This window comes from Falco naumanni, chromosome 1 (genome assembly GCF_017639655.2).
Source record: "Falco naumanni isolate bFalNau1 chromosome 1, bFalNau1.pat, whole genome shotgun sequence".
Classification (NCBI taxonomy): domain Eukaryota; kingdom Metazoa; phylum Chordata; class Aves; order Falconiformes; family Falconidae; genus Falco; species Falco naumanni.
The window spans coordinates 20,631,108-20,653,237 of record NC_054054.1 but is presented as its reverse complement, the minus strand read 5'-3'; the positions used below and the strand labels follow the sequence as shown (position 1 = coordinate 20,653,237).

Genomic DNA, 22,130 nt, shown 5'->3' with positions numbered 1-22,130 from the left:
ATTTTGACAAAAAAAACCCAAAACAAAACAAAATTGATGTTGCATGGAATGCAAAGATCTGTTTTTGCATGACATGTATTCTGCTTTAGTTCTGTACTATAGTAATCATACCAGTGGGGAAAAAACCCACACTTGGATAGCAAAAAGAAAAAAACCCAACAAACCACCACCAGTGAAAAATACATGAAGGACTCTGTCAGAAAGAAAAATAGGTGGATTCAAACCATGTTTGAGCTTAGTGTAGTGAGTATTCTCTGGAGAGATCTATGTACTGTACTTAAATATACTTAAAACTTTTAACATGTGTTTTACATTTTCTTTAAAAAAAAGCATAGTGATTCCAGGTGATCCTTAGACTTATCATAAAACTTTGACAAAATTCCATCTATTCAGTTATTCTAATTCAGTAACTAACTTTTGAATAGTTTCATAATAATAATGTGCATTTAAATCAAATGTGAAGTTGTCATGTGTGTGCATGGTTTGGAAAATAATATTTTAGTGGAAGTGATCAATGGGCTGAAAAGATCTGATGAATTTGTTTATTTCACATGTTTGTGGGGGTAAAGATTTATTTAGACACAGCTTTTTGGTTATCTAAAAAGTGTGTCACGACACCTTTAGCAAGGACAATAGCAGTTCATGGGTATCAAGTTGTGCTGCCTTACATTGTATCTCTGAATATTATGAACAAGACATGAATTGGTAAGTAAACACTAAACAGGCCCCTAGAAAATAGTACTTTAAGAAAGAAATGCCCAGTCCTTTCTGAGAGAGGAATGGAATATAAGAAATCTTTGTTAGCGTCACATGGAGACTTGAAAAAATACGTCTGGTTGGGTTTTTTTGTGTGGAAAACTTCTTATGGAAATAATGTTGGACTTCTAATTATGCCCATCATTTGTATAACTCTGCTTTACCAGTTCCTCATTTTTAACTGGAGCTGAATAAGGCTACTGTTCAGCAGTTAAGGAATTCTGTCCCTGACTTACAAAAATAAACTTATTGTTAGAGCATTATAAAGATAGTAACATTGGATCACACAGTGGTTATGGAGATCAAATAGCTGCTTCTTTCACTGGTAGTAAGCAATAGATAACTGTAATGCTGAAGCAAGTGTCCCACAAGGCCAATGCCTCATTTGTGTGATCAAATTTTGGCACGAAAATGTAGATATTAAGTAAGCAGATATAGTATCTCTGTTTTATATTAATGAGTTAGTGTTTATTAAGTTTGAACTTGCTGAACTGTGGAGTCTAATTTTTTTTTTGTTTATAAAAGAATGTTTGACATGAACAGGGTGAGGGCAAGATTTCCAACCTCACATTCTTCCGACTAATTCTTGGAAGTTGGGAAGGACCATAGATTTTTTTTTTTTTAAAAGGATTTTTAAAGCATTCTGTGTGCTAGCTGCTGATAATAATTTTCAGTCATAGAGGGGTTTTAGTGGCTTTCATGACAACCCACCCTATTTTCTAATGCATAGATGTCTTCATGAAATTACCACTCCTGAAAATTTCAATGAAAGGCATTACTGTTAGGGAGGGTTAAGGAGGTGTGGGTGTGTGGTGTATGGCGGGGAAGATTTAAATCCTAGAAGCCCTGTTTTCTAGGTTCCTCCCCTCCCAAGCTCAGAGCAGCTCATTCTTGAACTAACTTGTTAGTAGAATATACATTGTGATTAAAATTGGCAGAGTACTTGATGGCCTCCTATTTAAGATGCAATATTAAAAGCTGCCCATTCAGGGATCTAAAAAAAAAAAGGATGTACTTGGAATCAATACTTCAATTAATAATTGCTTCCTTTTGAAAATAAATGCAAAGCAGTGTTCATAATACTACAAATCCAGAGGTTTTCCCATTAACAGTTATTCAGCTCAATAACATGAGACAACAACTGAAATCTAGAATAAATCTGAAACTCTGCTGAGTGTGTAAAGAGTCCAGATTGTCATTGTTTGTTTGTCCCTTCATAAAACCCCACAAACAAACCTTAATTCTGGAAAACTCATAATCTTAGGAAAACCATACATTTATAGTAAGAATTTAAAATATGCAACTATACTTAAGAAAATCCAGTTATTACCCTTATGGTGCAGTCAGTGTGTGAGACTTGCGTTTGAAGAGCTGAGTAGTAAAGCAAAGTTGCAGCTACTTAATTTACCTAACATAAAAACAGAAACAAATAAATGCTTTCTGGAGTGTCTTTAAATGATAGATTAAAGATTTTGGTTAAAAAAACAAAACAACCAACTCTGAACCAACTCCTAAACTTCCAAGATTTCCAAATGTAGTCAAGAATCCCATGAAGACTGAAATGTAAAGCAGTCTCACATTTAATTCACTTTATTAATGCAAGAAGTTTGCAATTTAAAATAGATGGTGAAAAGGTTTAGGATTGGATTTTAAAACAAAGACCTGAAACTTCTCGAGGCGGCCACGTCAGAATGAAGGGAGGGTAATAATTGGTGTTTTCTGTTGGCTGTTGCTTCACTTCAGAGCGTATTTCAGCTCTCACACACATGCAAGTATACACGTCCTCCCCACCCCCCCCAAAAAAAAAAAAAACAAACAGTGGAACTTTATTTTCATTTTTTCCAGATGTTTAGAGCCATGGAAAAAAACCTGACTAATGAATATATAAGAAATTTTTTGCAACTGAGTGTTTCTCCAAAAAGACTGTTTCTTGACTATAAGGATATTTCTTTTCTGAAGATGGTCACTGCTTTTCTAAAATAATATTCTATTTTGGACAAATTATAACGTGTTTACCTTCTTGACTGCGGTTATGTTGTTGTTTCATATTTCCAAAGGTTTCTGTAGTTTCAACTGAATACAGGAAAACATCTGGGTTCAGAGAGAGGAATTTGCCCCAGTAGATGTTATAAAACACCTTGGTTTTTTATTGGCACCTTTGGAAAAAAAGTATTTTAAAATAATCAGGTAGTCAAAACTACAGGAAACATGCAGGTAAAACACCTTAGAAGGAAATTAGATTTAATGTGGGTTTGGTTTTCTGTCAGTTGGTTTGTTCCCCCCATCCCGAGACTGGGCTTTGCAGATTTTTGCATATGTTCTGTATGTATAAATGGAGGAGGTATTGGAGAACTTGTCAGCTGTAGAATGGCTGTTAATCTTTTAAAAATCTAGATTGACTATTCAGATGTGAAAATAGATGTTCATACATCTTAAAAGGAGACTGGTTTGTACGTCAGAAACCATTACACTACATTTATTGGTAAGCTTCTTATGACCCATTGATAAGGATGTCAGTCTCCAGCTGAGCACAGTGCTTCTGTGTCCCATATTTAGGTTTGCAAAGAACGTAGAGCCAAAATTCCCCATCAAGTCTGCGTCTGGTTTTAACCATGCATGGATAGCCTGTCAGCAGAAGAAAAAATAACACATCTATTTTTAAGTTAGCTGGAATTCTGAAGGCACAAATCACCTGGTATTGCTGAGCAGCTTTGGCTGAATGTGTGCCCTGGTCACAGCAGGGAAGCGGCTTATTAACCTTTGCTGCCGCCTCCTGACCGGTCGGTGGTGATGCCTCTCAGAAGGGCTGAATGTGCTAAATTCCTTAGGAGTTTGGCCTAGAGTAGAGAAAAAAAGTATTAAAATTTGTAATCTTTACATCAGCTGGTTTGGGGAATTTAAGAGCAGTTGTAGGGATGATTAATTTGTGATTTTTTTTATTATTTCACTAATTCATTCCTAGCACTGTGTCCTGACGTTGGGACTGAGATTTAAATACTGAATTGGAAATATTCACAGGAAATAATGTGTCAGAGCCCGTGGGGTTTCCCCCCCCCCCCCCCCCCCCCCCCCAGTAAAGCGATTTACACTTCATTAAAATCTGTAGCAGAATGAAATGTTTTCTGCTTGAAAAATTACCTCAGTGTTAGTTAGCTCTGATGCCATCACCCACTGGAGTGATTTTGTGCTGTCATGTTAATTACTTGTCCCTTGCCAGTGTTACATGGGCTCATTCAGTAACATTGTTTTCCTGTAAGTATTCTTTCTAAGGTTGTGGTATTGTTTATCCTGCTGGAATAGCAAGCTCTTTTTATTTTTTTTTCTTTTTTCCTGTGGAGGATTAGAAGAAGGCTATATGAGGGCTTTTTTCTCTTGTCCTATATGCCATTTTAGCCTCTACAACCTGTGTTCTTTGTCACAGTCTTTAGTCTTCATCAATTAAAGGTAAGGCAGATATTGACCCTCAAAACAAGTTTCAACCAATGTTTTTAGTTTAGTTCTTTTCTCTTGTAGGGTCTTTTGTATGTTCAGGAGTCAGAAGTTCCAAGATTTTATTTAAACTTGGGGAAACAACAAGTTAATAAAAACCTATTTTATCTTGGTAAGATTACATAAGTTAAGAATAGATACAAGATTTTTGTAGCTTTTGTTGATGGGAGTATGGAACAGCCAATGTTATCTCATTGGGGAATTCTCTTAAGTTAGTACTGTCTACTGAACATGAGATGAATCTCCTAGAAATCAGGCAATACATGTTGCCTTTTTTTAATTTAATTCCTGTTTTTTTTTTTCTGAAGTAGGCATAGTAGGTATACAAACGTAGTCTATACATACACACATTAAGACTTTGGGTGGCTTCAGAGCCAGGTGAGTGATGATAATGGGCCAATCATTGCATTAATCTAATATCTCTCTCCAAACAAATAGACCATTGCTTGTCACTTGCCAAGAGAGTGTTTTATTCTAGTTGGTGTCGGCATGGATGCTTCAATGCCTCCTTTATTTACTGTTAACTAGGAGCTGCATTGTTCAGAAATTCTGTATTTTTAGAGAATTATTCTTTGCTTGTGAATAAAAGGAGCTTCTAGAGTGTGGTTTGTAATAGTGCTGGCCCAGGCACCCTTGTGTTTTTTAAGGCACGTGACAGAGTGCTCTCTGTCTGCTCAGCATCTCTGAACTGTACGGTTTGCTGTAAGTTTTTAAATCTGTTTGAAAGAATGCATAATGTGTTTCTTTAAAAAACAAACCAAATCCACAAACAATAACAATAAAAAACGAAAACACCCATGAATCCCTACAGTATTCATTCCATTTACTTACTACATTATGTGACATTTACAGAAATCATAGTTTTTATTTGGTAATTTAAATTACTTTGGATGTTTTTCTTTTATAGAAAGCTGCTCTTGAAAATGTGTTTTTAATTAGATGAAAGGTTAAAATGATCTTGGAAGTATGTCTACAGGATTTAAAAATTGTGGTAATTACCTATTTTCTGATAATATTAAAAAAAAAAAAGAGTATTTCCTCCAGATTATTTTGCATGAATGTAAGATCTGAGCTGTTACAGGTTGTCTTCAAAGTAGTCATTTTGACCAATTCCTTTCAAGATTTGACATTAATTGTCCTGTTGTGGTGTTTTATTTGTTTTTGTAACCTATGAGGAATTACAAAGGAAGAGTTGGACTGTATTTTTGCTTATTTTGACAAAAATTCTTTTCTCCCCCCAGACTTGAGGAGGGACCAGCTCAGTTCAGAAGTTAACTACAGACCTCATCTTAATTTCCCAGCGGAATTACATTTGCAGGTGCCCAGTCCTTCAGTAAAGAGGTAACTAATACTGGCATTAATTTACTATGTAACAGTTTAAGAAATACTGAATGCCATTATATGATAGTAATCAATATTAAGCATGCAGAAGTTAAGGTACTGAATATTCTTGGCAGACAGTGCCTTTTGTATTTTACATAATTGATAGGGCGAAATGCTCTCTGATTTTGATGCTATCAGCGGAACAAAGTAGCTTACATAGTTTTAAACCATCTTACCAGGGTTTTAATATTTTTCTGTTTTGAATTTATATACTGCAACAGGCAGTGATTAAAATATTTGTATTTAGCACAGTAACCCTATAAAGTTTTAAGCTTGGCCGATGGGAGAAAACCTAACTTCTGTTTAGAAGCTGCTGCCATACACCTGTTGTTTCTAGTTTGAACTGTGAGTGCTCAGTACCTCCCTTAAAATTAAGAACCTAACTACAAATTTAGCACCCTAAAATAAAATCTAGTATTTGAAAAGTGGATGTATCAGACTGAGCCACAGGTGTGCTTGGAAGAGAGCAGACGTCATGTTTGACATAGTCCTGAATGTTGAAGGAATTTGTCTTACCTTACAGATAATCTCTTGCAGAATTTTGGGGGGACACTTCACATTTTAATTGAAAGAAACCTTGGAGTGATTTAATACTTTTATTTTAAAGATTTTAATACTTTTAATCAAATGGCTGTATGTTAAGCAGATCCTAGTTGTTCAGTCAGTTTGAATATTTAAGCACTGTTACCAAGGCTGTCTCTTGGGGAAAAAAAAATTAAAAATCTTGGGTTGTTTGAGCTTTTTCTTATGTTTTTATCGATACTGACATCCTGTATGGTTTTGTATTTTTTTAGAGCTGAAATATCTGAGACCAATAGGAAACTATTCCCATCATCAGCTCTACAGCCAGTTCTTAAAGACATTGTCAAGTCAGAACCTAGGAGCAAGGCAAATGAACAGAATGCTTCAGAGTGGCTTAATCCAGACAAATTTGAGAAGGTGAATGTGCCGGTATATTGTGCTGATGGTGTATCCCATCCCTATACGGAAAATGTCTGTGGAAGGAAGCTGATAAACAATGACTTTCACTCCTCTTCCCAACTGCAGTCTCATCACACAAAAACGTTTGGTCCCAAGGTGGGGTTGTCACCTTGTGTGCCACAAAATCTGTCAGAAAGGCCCATGGTGCTTCCCCCTGCCGGTGAGCATGCCGGGCACTCGCTCCGAAGGGCAGATGCTCTTTGGGTGCCTGAAGCAGTGTACCAGAATCTTCCTCCCCCTTTACCGCCGAAGAAATATGCTCTGAATACTTCGCCAGGATCAGAAAATAGCTCGGCAGCTGACGTAAAATCGACGGAAGTGTTGCAAAATAATCCTTTAAGGCAAACGGGTACACCTTTAAAATCCACAGCAGAAGCAAGCGCATTTATAAACGAACAAAGGCTTAAAGAACCATTTCCAGGGAATGAACTGTTTGTTCATAAACCGGATTCTCCACCCCGCTTACCAGTTAATGACTTTTGGACTGTGTCCGAAAACTTTTTAAAGAAAGGATCTCGTCATACGGGACCAAGTGCTAGCTATGTGGACGGCAATGATAGCGTATCCCTAACGACTTACTTTTCGGTAGATAGTTGTATGACTGACACATACAGGATGAAATATCATCAGAGACCCAAGCTGTATTTTACAGATAGCGGAAGCTTTCACAAAGAAAAGCATCCTCCACCAGCTGGAGCAGAACTGAGTGCTACGTACCATGCTACTCTTGAGCCCAGGCGTCCCACATCCGAGCAAAGGTACAAGGCAAACGCAGAAGGCATACACTGCAGTAGATAGATTCGTGTTAAAAAAAAATAAATCTGGATCTGACTTTTGTATTTTGTGTAGTCTGCAAGTGGGCACAAACCTTGAATCTCTGTGTGTGAGATGGGTACAACTAGGTACCCAGTCGACTATACTTTGCTTCGGAGTTACAACTGTTTAAATGAATATGCAAATAGAGGTGAGAAGAGGAGAAGAGGTGCTAAACTTCTGGTTCTTCGATTTGTTATTCTAGTTGCCTTAATGCTTACCTCTGTTACTCAGCTTGTCTTCTACAGTTTGTATTAAAAATGGTCCCTTTGGGTGTACGCATCTTACAGCAGTGGGATCAGCCAGATGTTACTAATTTTGTAAGATTTACTTAGCTGCAGTTTAAAAAGCATTCCTTCAGAATGTGGTCACAACATATTTAGACTAACAACAGAAATAAACATACTACCATACAGAATGCAGTAAATGTAGCTATAATAGAGCAGTATTTGTCCTGATAGGAAGCAGGAGGTGACGTGGATTTTTTCAGCTGACTTCTCTGAGTCTGTGCTTTCACAAACCTTAAAGTGTCTTTAATACAAGTTTACCCAGAGAATTTCTAACTTTTTATTTGAAAAGCCTTAATAATAATAATAATAATTCTTTAAAAACTGTTCTGGTTTGCAAGTGTTAAGTAAGTTTTTCAAAGGGAGTTCAAGTAAACTGCAGTAAGAGACTGTCCTATTAATATACCTGCTGTTAGTGTACATTTTTAAATGCATTTATCAGATTTGTTCACCCTATAAGCTATATACTTTAACTTATTAACCTTAACCCCATAAGCTACAGATACAGCTGAATAGGATGCTAATTTTGAAATAGTTATCATGGAACTACAAAAGATTAATTTTATGAGGTTTTTTTAGATATATTTACTACTTATGTTCAGTTCTGATTTATTCTACAATTGCATGCAAAGTCAATGCTGCTATTTATTGAATTTCCTATTTTTTCAGTTTGACATTTTGAGGAATCTTTAATGGGGATCAGTCATTTGATTTTACTGACCTTTTTTTCTGTTCAGAGCAGTCCTACACATGGATATGTTCTGTCTCTGAGCAAATCGGGCTGACTGAACCTGCAGCTGTTCAGGCTGTTGGTGGCTGAAAGGGCTCGAAGAGAAGAGGTTCCTCTCTCTGCTCTGGCACTCAGCCCTGCAGTTTTGGCAGCTCTGGCATCTATGTGTCTTTCGTTAACCTGATTTATTTCAGTAACAAAGAGGAGGATTTATGTGGCTTTTATTTGGTGAATTAGTTCTGTGCACTGGTGTGTTTAGTAAGTGCTGAGGCCCAGCACATGGCCCAGTGAGGACGGCTGGGGAGGAAAGAAGGGTGGACAGGATTTCACTCTCAACAGCAGCCCCGAGCATTTGAAACAACTCACTGTGATTTGCAGTGTCAGAGGCAGGGGCTGAGAGTTCTATTTCAGTCTTACCATAACACTGAACGACGTATAATTTGGATCTAATGTCAGCAAAGCATGACACAATCCAAAAAGGCTAAATTTTACTGTTATCCATATTAAGAGTGTTAACTTAGGGTGCTGCTGATATACGTCTAAACATTAATGCCTTTTAATTATGAAAATAATGCAAGACAGTTAAATATGCATCAGACACTCTTGCTTATACTTGCACTGTTAGTCAGAAAGGCTTTTTTATGTTGATAAACCGTATGTATTTTAGTGCTTCAACCAAATGTTGGCAATTGTTTAGCACAATTATCCAAGGTATACATTTAAACAGTAGTTTTGGTTATTCTGTGTCAAGGTTGGGGGGGTTGTGTTTTTAAAATTACATGTAACTTACAGTAGAACTGGAACATGATATATGCAACAAACCAGGTATCTCAGATTAATCTTATTTCTACGTTCTTGATCAAAACTTGTAGCACTTGGGGCAAAAGAAAAGATTACATCAAGAATTTGTAGTGCAAATAATTATTTGTGTTTAGGTATGGCTGCTGGTAAACAGCAACCTTAAAAAAAATTATCCTTTTGTAAGAAAATCAGTTGAATACAGAAGAATCTTGAGAATGTAAGAACTTGGAAGATTCCCAACTAATATTTTTGAGAGAGGTTTCAGAACCTGTAAATTAAAACTTTTCATCTAGCAATGCTACATTATATACATAGCCAGTTAAGGAAAACTGTCTTCTAATACTTGTGTAAAAACAAAGATTATTGGAATTTGTAAATAATGTATAATTTGTAAAATTTTTTGAAAAAATCTTGTATTTAAAATGACAGTATTTTTATGTATGAATAGCACAGCAACAACTGTGAATGATGTTAGAACACTTATTTTTAAACATGTATAGCAATGTTCGTACTTCTGTACAACAAGCAATATGAATGCCTATTACTGATACCAATGAATATGGCTTCCAGTAAGCACAACTGGTAAACTTATTTTTAAAGTAGCTGTGGTAATTTAGATGTACTTCAGTCTCCTTGCTTTGCTTGAAACAATCTTACCAGACAACTTTCTATGTGACCCATGTTTACTGGGTATTTAATTATAGTAAATAGACAGCTAATTGAGGCACCTTTGTTTTTATATTTGACTCTGTACTCCATGTATGTACGTACATAATATTTGCTAATATGTGATAACTTGTTTTAACTTACCTAGGGTGCCTATTTATATTTTTATAAATGTCCCTTTCTGGCTATAGATTTGTATAAGAGCCTAGACCATTTTTGTAACAGTGAAGACATTAACAAGTCTTGTAATTAATATATTTTTAAGTCTTTAGAATTATTTTCTTGCAAAGTTCTGCTTGTTCAAACTATCAGATAAAAAATTAAAATATCTTTGTCGTCTTTTTGTACTCTACATTTTCCTAAAAAAAAAAAAAGTGCCTTTAAAAATGTAGTTCTGAAAAGTGACATATAATAGTGCTACTACTGGTTGAAAGTTTTGCAGAGATGTGGTTTGGGTTACCTTTTTTGAACAGTGAAATTCATCTTCTGAAGTATGTTTATCTATTAAATCTAGGTTTCTAAATACCTATAAAATGCATGAAGCAATCTTAATACCATAATCCTGCAGCTGTGATAACTGATTGATTAGTTACACAAGCCTTCTACCTTGCTACCTTTGCTGTTATTACGGTTAAGTGAAATTTGCCTTGATGTATGGATTCACATGCATGAAACAGCTTGAGTACAATGCATCACAAGCCTGTGCATTTGTTAGCTTTAAGTATTTTCAAGCACAACCTTATGCATCAGATCTGACTACAGGAGAAAACTAAACACTAGAAGAGTACTTGAACCTTTTTCACTTTCTGAAGGCTAGTAAGGCTTCTCACCTGTTTTCCTTGCCAAAGGAGAAATGGAACATATTACAGTGCTTCCCTAGTAGACTGTTCCCTTGAGATTTCCCTGGTGAAAACATGGGGTCGGGGGGAAGTAGTAAACTTGTCTTTTAGTAGCTTCATTTGAAGAACTGAAAAACCTTTTCTATTTGTAAGACTGCAATCACAGTTCAGTGCTCTTCTGTACCACGAGTCAAGAACTCTGAAACCGCTTATTTCACAGCCAAGATCATAAATGCCAGCAAGTACAGGCATCTGTTCTTAAAGTGCAGATCTGACTCATAAAGCAAGCCCCTGTGAATGGCAGAATTGTCTCCAACAATTAAAGAAAAATAGAAAGCACGCACATGTGCTGACTTTAGCATCCCAAATGTTATTTAACTTGAGTGTAGCCTGTTTCCCTTTAAAGTGTTAGAAGATACTGAAACACTCTACACTTCAAATTCTCTGAAATCTAGTTATTTTATTTATTCCTGAAAAAAAACACCCCAACAACCATGAATTGTACTTCTCAGAATTAGAAACTACTATGCACAAGGGAAAAATAAGAAAATGGAACCCCCGTCATCCATAGTTGGAAGACTGTCTTCCCTAAAGCCCAGTCAGCTGTTCCATGTACTTAACTTCCTTTTCTCCCTCCCGAGAATGCAGAGACTCCTTGATTTAACACTGTTCTGAAAGTCTCCCTAGAGCAGAGGTCTTCAAACTACAGCCCGCAGGCCAGATATGGCCCCCCAGGGTCCTCAATCCAGCCCCTGGTATTTACAGAAACCCTCCCCACCTCCACCCTGCCAGGGGCTGGGGGGAATCAAGCAGCCGCAGATGACGGCCTGCCACTTAATGCGCCCCGTTTAAAAAGTTTGAGGACCCCTGCCGTAGAGGGAGACAATTTTGATACAGCATGTGAAAGTTGAAACCTATTACTTACCTGTTACTGTCTGCTTGGTCATCTGTGGCAGGTGCACAGAAAAAAGGGTACATCACCTGTAACCCACCAGCTAAAGAAGGCTGCGCTTGTAAGCTCACTCCTACAGTGCTTATAGTGAGGAAAGCAGAACCTGTTCTATCTAAATCAGTAAGTGAGGACAGTATGAACACTGTTGCTCTGTATAAATGCTGGCATGTTTTAGAAAGCACAGTAACTGCTGAAGATAGGATCTCACACAGGCTATGGTGTAGAGAAAGGTGTAATAGAAAACCGAACAGTATCAAACCCTTGTGATTAACACACAAAGTTACAGCTTTCCCAGCTGTGTATCATCTGTTGAGGGGAAAATCTGACTTGCAACTTCCATCTATGCAATAGCTGGGTTTTTATTCTCAGCCACTCTAGTCTGTCCTTTCAGTCTATTTTTATTACAAACAGTACATATCTTCACTTCCGCTTAACAAACCTTTAGGCACTAATTACAAAAGCACAGTCAAGTTGTCTTACGTGACCTTTAAGGCATAGCTCAGAAAAAAGTAACAGGGTACAGGTAAAAACCTGAACAGTAATACTTGTGATACAGCTACAGATACATTATGATACTAAGTATATATGTGCCTCTTGCATTCAGATGCAAGTCGAGTCTTGTTCCCGGCTGTTTATACTGCACAAATGGTCCTCCTCTTCCACCGCCTGCTTGCGTAAGGTGCATCCTGTGATTAGGTAGTGGCTCTAGGAGAACAGAAAGAGGCCGGTTACTTCTACAGTGTCGTACAGCTCTGCAGAAGATGCAGCGAACGCAAAAGAAGCATCAAACATACTTTCTGATTCAGGAAACGATATTTTTTTGTTAATTAAATAATCGAGCTGCTGGCTGTTTGGAATTAGTTTTGAATTTCTTCGGAGGCATCTGTGCTTCCCAGGCCTCCGGACGCCAGGCTGCTGAAGCAAAGACAGCCGGAGCCGCCCGGCTACCGAGAGCGGGGCCTCGGCTCCCCCCATCCCCGGGCCGCGCCGGGCCACCCGCCGTCCCTTCTCCCCCGCTCGGCCCGGCGGAGGGTGGGGGCAGCCCGACCGAGAACCGCCCCCCCAGGCCCGCCACCGCCTCACCTGGGCCCGGCGCCCTCAGGGCAGCAAGTAGATGAAGACGAATAGCGCCAGGTCGAAGAGGACGAAGAGCCACAAATCCAGCCAGTAGGACTGCCCCGACAGCGACAACGCCCGGCTCCGGCGGCGGCGGCGGCTGCTGCTGCCACCACCCGCCGCGGCGTCCCCGTCCTCCTCGCCCCCCTGCCGCCGCGCCACCGCCTCCATCTCCTCAGGCTCCGTGGGGGCGGGGGCGGCCCGCGCGCACACACCACCGGCCCTTCCGCCTGGGGAGCCAATGAGAGCGCGGCGCACGTACTGCGGCCACGCCCTGCGGCGCGCGGCCGGCACCGCCCTCCTCTCCTCACGCCGCGCCCCGCCGCGCCGGCCGTTGGCGGCCGTTAGGGGGCGCTGCCGCGGCCTCCGTCGCCCCCGGGTGGCGGCGCTGGCGCTCGGCCGCGTGCTCCAGGCCTGACTGCCGCCCCCGCTCCCCGCTGAGGGGACACGGGACAGGGAGGGTGCTGGTGCCCCCCCGCCGGCGCTGGGCGCCGTGCCGCTCGGGGGGCGCACTGTGAGGCGGCCGGAGCGGGGCGGCACAGGGTGCTGCTCCCCGGCGGCCCTCGGGGCGCTCGGCCCCCTGAGGCGGGGTGTGGGGAGGGGCAGGTGGGCAGTCCTGGCAGACCGGCCGCCCTTGTTCTCCTCAGCTGTGCTGGGGCTTTTGTGGCGATAAACATTCGCAGGTTGTCCCTTTTAACTCCTCGGAGAGGAGATGATGGATGCCCTGGGAGAAGCTAAAAGACTGGGAAATCCTGTTGTGAAGAAGTTGAGGAAAACTGAAATTGTTTGAAGACACACTCCTATCCTTGAAGATTAGTTGGAGCTTGTACACCCTACATAAACGTGAAAAGGTCAGTGTAGATAGTGTATATCATGTGCTTTCTTCACAGGACACACAGCTGCCTGAGAGGCGAGGCTGCACAGCCCGGCGCCATGCTCATAGTCGGGATGTGCGGCCTCAGCCCAGCCAGCTCAGTCACTGCTGCAGGCACTCGGCTGTTATTGTGCTAGAAAAGTGACCAGAAACCTAGGAATATACTAAACAAAAACCTCCTCATGGTAGCTCCGAGCCCGAAGAGCAGTGGTGGATGGAGCCACATCCAGCTGGCGGCCAGGCACACGTGGTGTTCCCCAGGGCTCAGCACTGGGGCTGGTCCTGCTTAATATCTTTATTGATGATCTGGACAAGGGATCAAGTGCTCCCTCAGTAAGTTTGCAGATGGCACCAGGTTGGGTGGGAGTGCTGATCTGCTGGAGGGCAGGAGGCTCTGCAGAGGGGTCTGGGCAGGCTGGATTCATGGGCCCAGGCCACTTGTATGAGGTTCCACAAGGCCGAGTGCTGGGTCCTGCCCTGGGGTCACACCGGCCCCACGCAGCGCTCCAGGCTGGGGCAGAGTGGCTGGGAAGTGCCTGGGGGTGCTGGTGGGCAGCCGGCTGGGCAGGAGCCAGCACCGTGCCCAGGTGGCCAGGAGGGCCAGCAGCATCCCGGCTTGTGTCAGCAACAGTGTGGCCAGCGGGACCAGGGCAGTGACCCGCACTGGGCACTGCTGAGGCCACACCTTGTTTCCCATGTTCAGTTTTGGGCCCCTCACTTCAAAAGGGCTATAGAGGTGCTGGAGCGTGTCTAGAGAAGAGCAGCAGAGCTAGTGAAGGGTCTAGAGAACATGTCTTACAGAGCAGCTGAGGTAACTGAGGGTGTTTAGTCTGCAGAAAAGGAGAAGGCTCGTTGGGGACCTTAATGTTCTCTACAACTACCAGAAAGGAGGCTGTAGGCAGGGGGGAGTTGGTCTCTTCTCTCAGATAACAAGCAGCAGGACAAGAGGGAATGGCCTCAAGTTGCTCCAGAAGAGATTTAGATTGGATATTAGGAAAAATTTCTTCGCATAAAGGGTAGTGAAGCTTTGGACCAGGCTGGCCAGGGAGGTGGTGGAATCGCCATCACTGGAGATGTTTAAAAAACGTGTAGATGCAGTGCTCAGGGATGTGGTTTAGTGGTGGGCTTAGCCATGCTGTGTTAGCAGTTGGACTTCATGATCTCAGAGGTCTTTTCCAACCTAAATGATTCTATGATTCTGTTAAGCCTTTTTAGCTTCAACTTAAGACCAAAGGCAATCCTTGCTGCAGAATGCAGAGCAGGTGTATCTGATCAGAGTTTCACTTCTCATAAGCATGCACTTGGAGGCAGCTATTCTCCTTAACAAGTTCTGTCATAAGAAATACGGATGAACTTGAATTCATCTTTATATAGCAAGTCTCAGTTAAGCATAGGTGTGTTAGGTGAAGTACAGTAGAGATTTTGGGGAAAAATATTGACAATACTTCCCCTTTAACTCTCGTACCTCTCTGTATTGCCTCATTTGAGCAAAAGGAGCTGTGGATTGTAGGATTCCCCAAAGCAAACAATTTCCTATATGGTTGCAAAGTAATTTAATTCTGAAATTCCTGCCTAGGAAACAAAAGTCTTCCAGACAAATTCAGTAGGCTCTCCCACTCACATTCTAATATAATGATCTCATTTGTTAGTTTACTGAAGCTGTATCCCTCTCCTCCATCCCTTTACTTGATCTTAGGTATTGGAGACTGAGTCTTTAAAAATTTTTCCTTATTTTTTAAGCACAGCTGCTGACCACATCTGTCTGCAGTATTTGGAGTTGTTCAATACTTTTGCGCTTTTATCTTTTTCTTCTTTTTTAAAAAATGAATAATTACCAGATTACTTTTCATTTTGTCTGTCATCCAGAATGAACTAAAATAATTTCTCAAATACTTCACAAAAAAAAAAAAAATACCCTACTGCTTATTATAGCCAATCAATCAAAGAAATCTGGTAACCTACATCAAAATAGCCATTGATCAGGGTGTTACTGAGCTGGATGTGGCAGAGGTAAGTGCACTGATACCAGGTGTGGGCTAGAGTTCGACTTTCTGAACCAGAAGAGTGCAAGACTGAAGGGGTCAGCATACTCTGGGAAGAAAGAGGGAACATATCCAGAAACTTAATACAGCTTTCATTCCAGACAGTAAAGTCTCTAAAAGAAATAAAATGGCATTCTTTAATTTCCTGAAACCTTTGACGTGTAATTGTTAATATACTTCATTGCAATTTAGAAGTGATAATGACATGAAGCTGATAATGAAGGTCAAACTCTGTAACAGCACTTCAATGATTAGGGCTTCTGTCATACAGATTACACAGCTATTTCGGTGCCTATAGCCTAACTGAAAGAATCTGTCAAATAAGTTACTGCAAGCCATTATTCTTTATCCCTCTCTCTTTTAAAGGCTTTAGTGTCTAAACAGAATAGCAGAGATAGACTGAATTTTGTAATAGTATTTCCAGATTTTACGGTGGTGTTTTTGTTTGGTGTTTTAAGTTTTTCATACCTTCGCTTTTCAGTTTTGTATCTCTCTGAAAACTGGAAGACCGTTTAAGATGGTATTCTCTTCATTGAGATATATAAGCGATATATGTACCCACTGAATGATGGCTATGTACAAAATATCTACACTGGAAGTTGCATACAATCAATATCTGGAAGAGGAAATGCAAATTCATAAAGAAGGGTCATCCCTCCTACTCCCAACCTGGGTACTCTTTTTACGTCATGAGAGCGTTTTGGCAGTAGAGGGAGCTACGAGATGCTGAAGACCACAAAAATACAGGCTAAAAGGGGAGACGGTTATAAAAATAAGGGGGGAAATGGTTTTATGTTTTATTCGTTTATGGCCAGCAAAAGGGCAGTCAAGAAGAGCCAACACAGGGGAGTTAATTTTGCAAGGTATTTTTAAAACCCGTTAAAATAATAATGTAAATGTACCCTTTCAGAAATGATATTTGAAACTGGACCTGTAACAAACAGCATGTGTACAGCCATATGGCAAGGGATTATCTAGCTGCTTACCGTCGTCAGGGAATTGTGTGATGAAATGCATGAGACTTTGCAGATATGGCTGCACTTGTATCTTGTGTGAAACCTCCGGGCTGTCCTCAGGCCCACGTGGTATTATGAACTTTTAGCAAAGGTTTACATGAATCAGTCGTTTTCTAACTACGGCAGCAAAAGCATGGGCACAGAAAGCTCAGAAGCCAAAAAAAAAGAGCTTGGGGCGTATTTGCTGAAGGACAAGAGTGCTGGCAGCAGCCAGGTTTGTTCTGCTGATGGGTCAGAAAGTGTCCATGGCTGGGAAGCAGGCTGCCCCGTAGACATGGGGACAGGAGTGGGTGACCACCAAGAGGCAGGCATAGTTAGAGAGACACAGCAGATCTTAACTAGTGCTGACCCTCGAGAGGCACTTTTACCGGAACCCTTAGGAAATGGCGTAACTCAAGGGAGTTGAGGCTGGGTTGAAAAGAGCACTTACAGACTGGACAACATGAGCAGAAGGTGGTGCATGTTGTCACCCATCAGAAACACCAGTATTTGAAGTCAACATAGTCTGAAATCATTCTTTATCCTCTTAAGATGCCTTCAGTGTTTTCCTTCATGTTCTGAAAGAAACTCACTCAGAGCCTGCTAATGCTTTTCCTGACACAGAATAATTTGAACCCCTAATAAATTGGAACACCTCAAAATCTGCATCTTTCAAAGCATGATCATGCTTTCAGAAACAAAGACAATGTAATTACTTTATGTGAAATATCTGTATATCATCAGTACATGCTTTATATTGTTCCTGTTGATATGAGCAAGGTATCAATGTGATATCATTTAAGTCATCCAAGTGAGCTGTATTATCACAGCATATTTTGCATTTATTCCATATTTATATTTACATAGACTAGTCTCAGAGACTTGGGTGTTGCCAGGTTTCTTTTAGGTCTTGCCTCCTTAATAAACACAATATTCAATACAGAGAAACAGAGAAACCGTTCATCAATATAAATATTATGGTAAGGAAACGAAGTTGCCATTTGAGAAGCAGTGCAAAGAATATTTCAGTTCTGCTTATAGAAAATAGTTTCTGCCTTTTACTGTATGGCACTTGGGTAGGACTTGGTACAAATAACATTTTAGCATTTGTATCAAATTGTATTTGGATTTTGTTTATTCAAGGCAAAACAGTAAACATAAGGAACCAGCCTGTGTTTTCAACAGGGCTAAGTAAATTGCAGTTTAAGAAGTGCCATGAGTGGATAAAAAGAAAAAAACAAAACAAATGCAGAGCGTATGTAGAAAACCACTCTTTTTTCCACTGGATTTTGGTGCTGTTCTGACTGAAGTGCTTAGTCCCTTTTGAAGATTCTCTTGGCTTCAACTCCTTCATATGTGTAGGTCTGTTAGGAAATCAAGAAGAAAAATCAGTGGCTGCTATTACAGTTTCATTTCACGGGTGCTATTGAGAGATGGTCAATAATGATCTAACTCATTGTGACTGGTGCGTGTGTGGGGCCACGTTTCCAAGTCAGCACTTGGAAAGGAACATAAGGAAAGCAGACTGGTGTCCCTAGGCACCAGTTCTCTGTGCAAACATTTGAACGACCATGGGACAGCTTTTGGGGGCCTCAGAAAAAAACCCAAAGTGTTGAACTACTGTATTCCCAATAACACTACTTAGCAAGAGTCCTCTGCATGACTGCTGTTCTTAGAAGTGTGAAGAAGCACCGAAGAGTTGGACTGTACATTTTTGATATCTTAAATCTCACACCTGTCCATAAGGTTGGTTTTTTGTTTTTGTTTTTTTTAAAAAAATCTTTTAAGAAGCTTGGGACCTGCTAGCGAAGAGGATCTTCAAGCATTACAGTTCAGTTTCTGGCTTTACTGCAGAGCTGTGAAACATCTCCTTTGTGTCTCTGACTTACCCCTCTGTGTTGCTGCTCCCTGCCCAAACCCCAATCTCTGTTTTTAGAGGCTGTTTATCAGCCACTGGTAAGGCTTGGAAAAGGGCCTTCAGTCAGAACATACCTAAACGGTGTCTGTCTACGTCTACTGTGTACAGCTTGTATTCAGAATGCATTGATAAGAATTTGTTCACATGGGTAGAAAAAGATAAAACCAGTTTGTGAGTTTTATTATAAAGGTTTAAATTTGGATAGCTTACTCAACTTGAGAATTTTAACTAAATGAAGTTATTTGGCTTGAAAATATTTCCTCCTTTCAGAAGAGCTGTTAAAAATTTTTCAGTTAATTATATTGTAAAGTAGCTAAGTGACTGCTTAACTCACCTGAACAAGTTCATCACCTACGACTTCTCTGTGTGCTGTGAGTATTTTTCCATTGTCTTTTCTAGTAAATTTTCCTACAAGTTTATTTCCTTCCATGTTCCAAGCACCCTATAATGGAAAAAAAAATCCCAAATATTTTGCAATAGATAGGACACTGCATTGATTTAAAGACTGCAGAAATGCTTAGAAGTGAGAAGAGATTAAAACAGTGTAATAATGCTTTTTTGGACATTGATGGAAAGTTGTAAAAATGAAATTTTAATGAAAACATTGGGGGTTTTAATGGCATACTAGTCAACCTGGATTTTTTTTTTTTAATTATGCTGAGTACACTTTATTTCAATTAATTGTATCAACAGAGAAAAAGTAATTTCTTACAAATACTCAATGTGCATTCTAGTGGTGTACTTGAGTATTCTAAGAAGTAAAATTGCAATCACCTGGATTTTGGCTGCATACTCTGGTTTTGGGGCACTCTATGGAACCTTGAGTATCATGGTACAGTACTGAACCAGTAACAGTTAATACTACCTTGTGGTTTTTTATATAAGCTGCAAGCATTCCTGAACCAGTCGCACTTTAGAAGTAAAATTTAAATTAAAAAATAGGAAGATAAGGCATTCATCTTGAAACTGTACTGCACAAAGCTATTATCATATCATAAATATATAATTATATAGAAAGTTTCTTACATTGAGCTCAGTCCCGTCAGCCAGACTGTAGTCAAAATTGACTCCCAGAGTGAATTCAATAACTATGGTACGGAAGTTGCTTGATTCTTTGACAGAAAATTTGTTTCCATCTTGTTGAATAGTGATCTTCAGATTATCATGGGCTCCTAACTTTCTTTTCATCATGTTAACACCTAGAAATATCAGTTAACATCAATCAGAAAAAAAACCTCTAGAGCATCATACATGTCTCTTTTTAGTGACTTTTTATGTGGCCGAGTTCTTATTCCAGCATTCTTACCTGAATTTTTATTCTTCTTCACTTTTTGTTGAGGCCATATTCACCAGTAAAGATATAAGACAAACCACTGTCCAACTGGAATGGTTATGTCTATATGTATATAGTGCAGTTTGTACAAACTTAAGTATCAGGATGTTAAAATGGCTTGAATCATGTGTTTCTATAAAATTGAAGAATGATGATTTCCTCCCTGTGTTATTTTGAAACTAGTTTCATGTTATCAGAATAATATTTCTGCTACAGAATTCTGCTGAAAGTTTCTCATTCAAATTTTCCGAGCCTTTAGACTTAGAGAGTCTTTCCTTTGCAGAAATAAATCTGCTGGAATTATTCAAGTTGTTTAAGATTAACGTAATTAATTAAAATCAGAACATTTCCCAGTATCTTTCCCCCCCTCTGTGGAATCTTTTGAAAATAAATGCAGTACGCTGTGCAAGGGCAGAGCAGCAAACAGCAGGAGAGGCTAGTCAGAAGGTGGGTCACAGACAGCTCAAGTTTGTATTCAGCCATTGTGGTATTATTATTCTTGTAGAAGCCATTAGAAAAGTAAGACTTACCCATCGCCTCCATGAACTTTTCATAGTTTTCATTCCTGTCTATTTTCCAGCTACCGTTAAATGCCATGTTTCTGTCTGTAGGAGGACTGTTCTGAAGTAAGGTATCTTTGCAAAGAGAATTTATGTACTGGCTTATCTTGAAAGTAATTTACAGGATGATGTGGCTGACTAAAGCTCAACTGATGCACTGATCTTTTCAAGGAGAAGTTTACTCTAGTTCAATCAAACTTCCAATCATGACCACAAGGTTTGCTGAATCTCTCCCTTATTGCCTGACAGTATCTTTATTGCTCATCTTCATAAAGGATTGCTAAACCATTCATTGTATTTGGCGTATTTGAGTTGTACTCAAAATCAGCTATCTAGTGAAAGCAGTAATTAGAGTAAGAAAGTTACTTGACATTTTCCATCTCTGTTGTATCTTCATGCTTGTAGGAGAGTCTTGATGCAAATGGAGGAAATATATTTACCCAACAAACCAAACACAATTATCTACTTTGTTATAATTTGGTAGAGATCTGTTCTGCTCAACATAAGCATGGGGTAGAGGATTTACTGAATGTCTGCAGATTGTTTCAGAAAACTGTCCACTTGCTTCTGGTCTAGTGCTGAGCTATGAAAATTGGGATGATAGTCATGGGCTCACTCTATAGTTTAAATTCTGAGCATTTCCTATGAATTTTCTTCATTACAACACATTCAGTGACTGTGATGTGCACCTAATCCGTTCCTACACCAGAAAAAGATGTGCAGCTAAGTAAGTTTACCTGATGTGGTTGATTTCCAGAGGTCCCAGATTTTGTCTGTTCAACGATAATACAGGACATGAGTCTTCCCTGACTTAGCTGCTTCTTCCCTTATTCCTGTTCCCTTCTAACTGCTGCTACTTGAACCTGAGCAAAACTATTGACCCAGCTTTTGTCTTTACCAAGTTTAGGGTGATATAATTATTCTGTTCACATGGATGGTACCAGCTCTGCTATCTGTTTGGTTCAAAATGTAAATGTAAATCCTGAACGCCGACTTGGATTTTGCTTAGTGCACAGGTGATGGGTTATTCTCTACTTAGCAAATTTTAGCAGCGTCTCATGTTTTCATAATCTTGTACATCTATGGATTGCAGCCTGGAAGAAGAGGTTTAACTGAAGTGTGACTGTAAATTTAGAACTTTGCTACCGATACCAGAACAGTGTGGCTTTTCACTCCGGGCGGCTTCATTTTGAAATCAATAGTAATCTGTCTGACAGACCAGAGAGGAAAAATAGCTCAACAAGTATATCTCACTGGATGAAAAGAAGGAGAAAAAAAATTAGTCTGTAGGTTCATGTTGTTGCAGGTGATGTAGGGAAAGGTGCTGGATTTGCAGTTAAAACAGGCTGCTAGAAGCTGACCATGCGTTAGAGTTAAAATTGTTTTTCCAGACCCTGTGGTCTTTTGAAAGATGGGATTTGGTGCAAGTCAGTCTGTTGTAGCTGTGAATACCTCATGTTCCAGCTACAGCTATTTCAGTTCAAGATGACTGTCCCAGCAGTAATTTGCAGAGGTTATCTCAGATCTGCCAACAGAGCTCCTTTTATGAGTGTTTCATAATTCGTTCCACTTGAAGTGAGCCATGTCCTCTTTCT

At 39.9% G+C, this 22,130-nt stretch overlaps 2 protein-coding genes and 1 long non-coding RNA gene across 7 annotated transcripts in view; 1 reads left to right on the top strand and 2 right to left on the bottom strand.

Annotated features, from left to right (window-relative positions):
- The window catches only part of USP53 (ubiquitin specific peptidase 53), a 40,446-nt gene extending 30,210 nt beyond the window's left edge, over positions 1–10,236 (top strand). For all 3 annotated transcript variants that reach the window (XM_040584267.1, XM_040584272.1, XM_040584261.1), the window contains 2 exons: positions 5,487–5,586; positions 6,423–10,236. In XM_040584267.1, the coding sequence (XP_040440201.1) occupies positions 5,487–5,586; positions 6,423–7,407 (1,085 nt within the window). In that variant the 3' untranslated portion in view covers positions 7,408–10,236. The remainder of the gene's footprint in view (positions 1–5,486; positions 5,587–6,422) is intronic.
- LOC121083667 lies at positions 6,844–13,395 on the bottom strand. Of its 3 annotated transcripts, XR_005826443.1 has the most exons (4): positions 12,781–13,108; positions 11,671–12,402; positions 7,327–7,394; positions 6,844–6,943 (listed from the first exon to the last, which is right to left on the bottom strand). It is a non-coding gene; the product is annotated as an uncharacterized LOC121083667 (long non-coding RNA). The 3 variants fall into 3 exon arrangements; XR_005826444.1 differs by lacking the exon at positions 7,327–7,394 and having other exon boundaries at positions 12,781–13,103; XR_005826442.1 differs by lacking the exons at positions 6,844–6,943; positions 7,327–7,394 and having other exon boundaries at positions 12,078–12,402; positions 12,781–13,395.
- Positions 13,396–17,622: 4,227 nt separating this feature from the next.
- Positions 17,623–21,816, bottom strand: FABP2 (fatty acid binding protein 2). The gene is made up of 4 exons (XM_040582341.1): positions 20,506–21,816; positions 19,669–19,841; positions 18,977–19,084; positions 17,623–18,088 (listed from the first exon to the last, which is right to left on the bottom strand). The coding sequence occupies exons 1-4, from the start codon at positions 20,570–20,572 to the stop codon at positions 18,038–18,040; spliced, it is 399 nt and encodes a 132-aa protein (XP_040438275.1). The 5' UTR covers positions 20,573–21,816; the 3' UTR covers positions 17,623–18,037.
- Between the last annotated feature and the right edge of the window lie 314 nt (positions 21,817–22,130).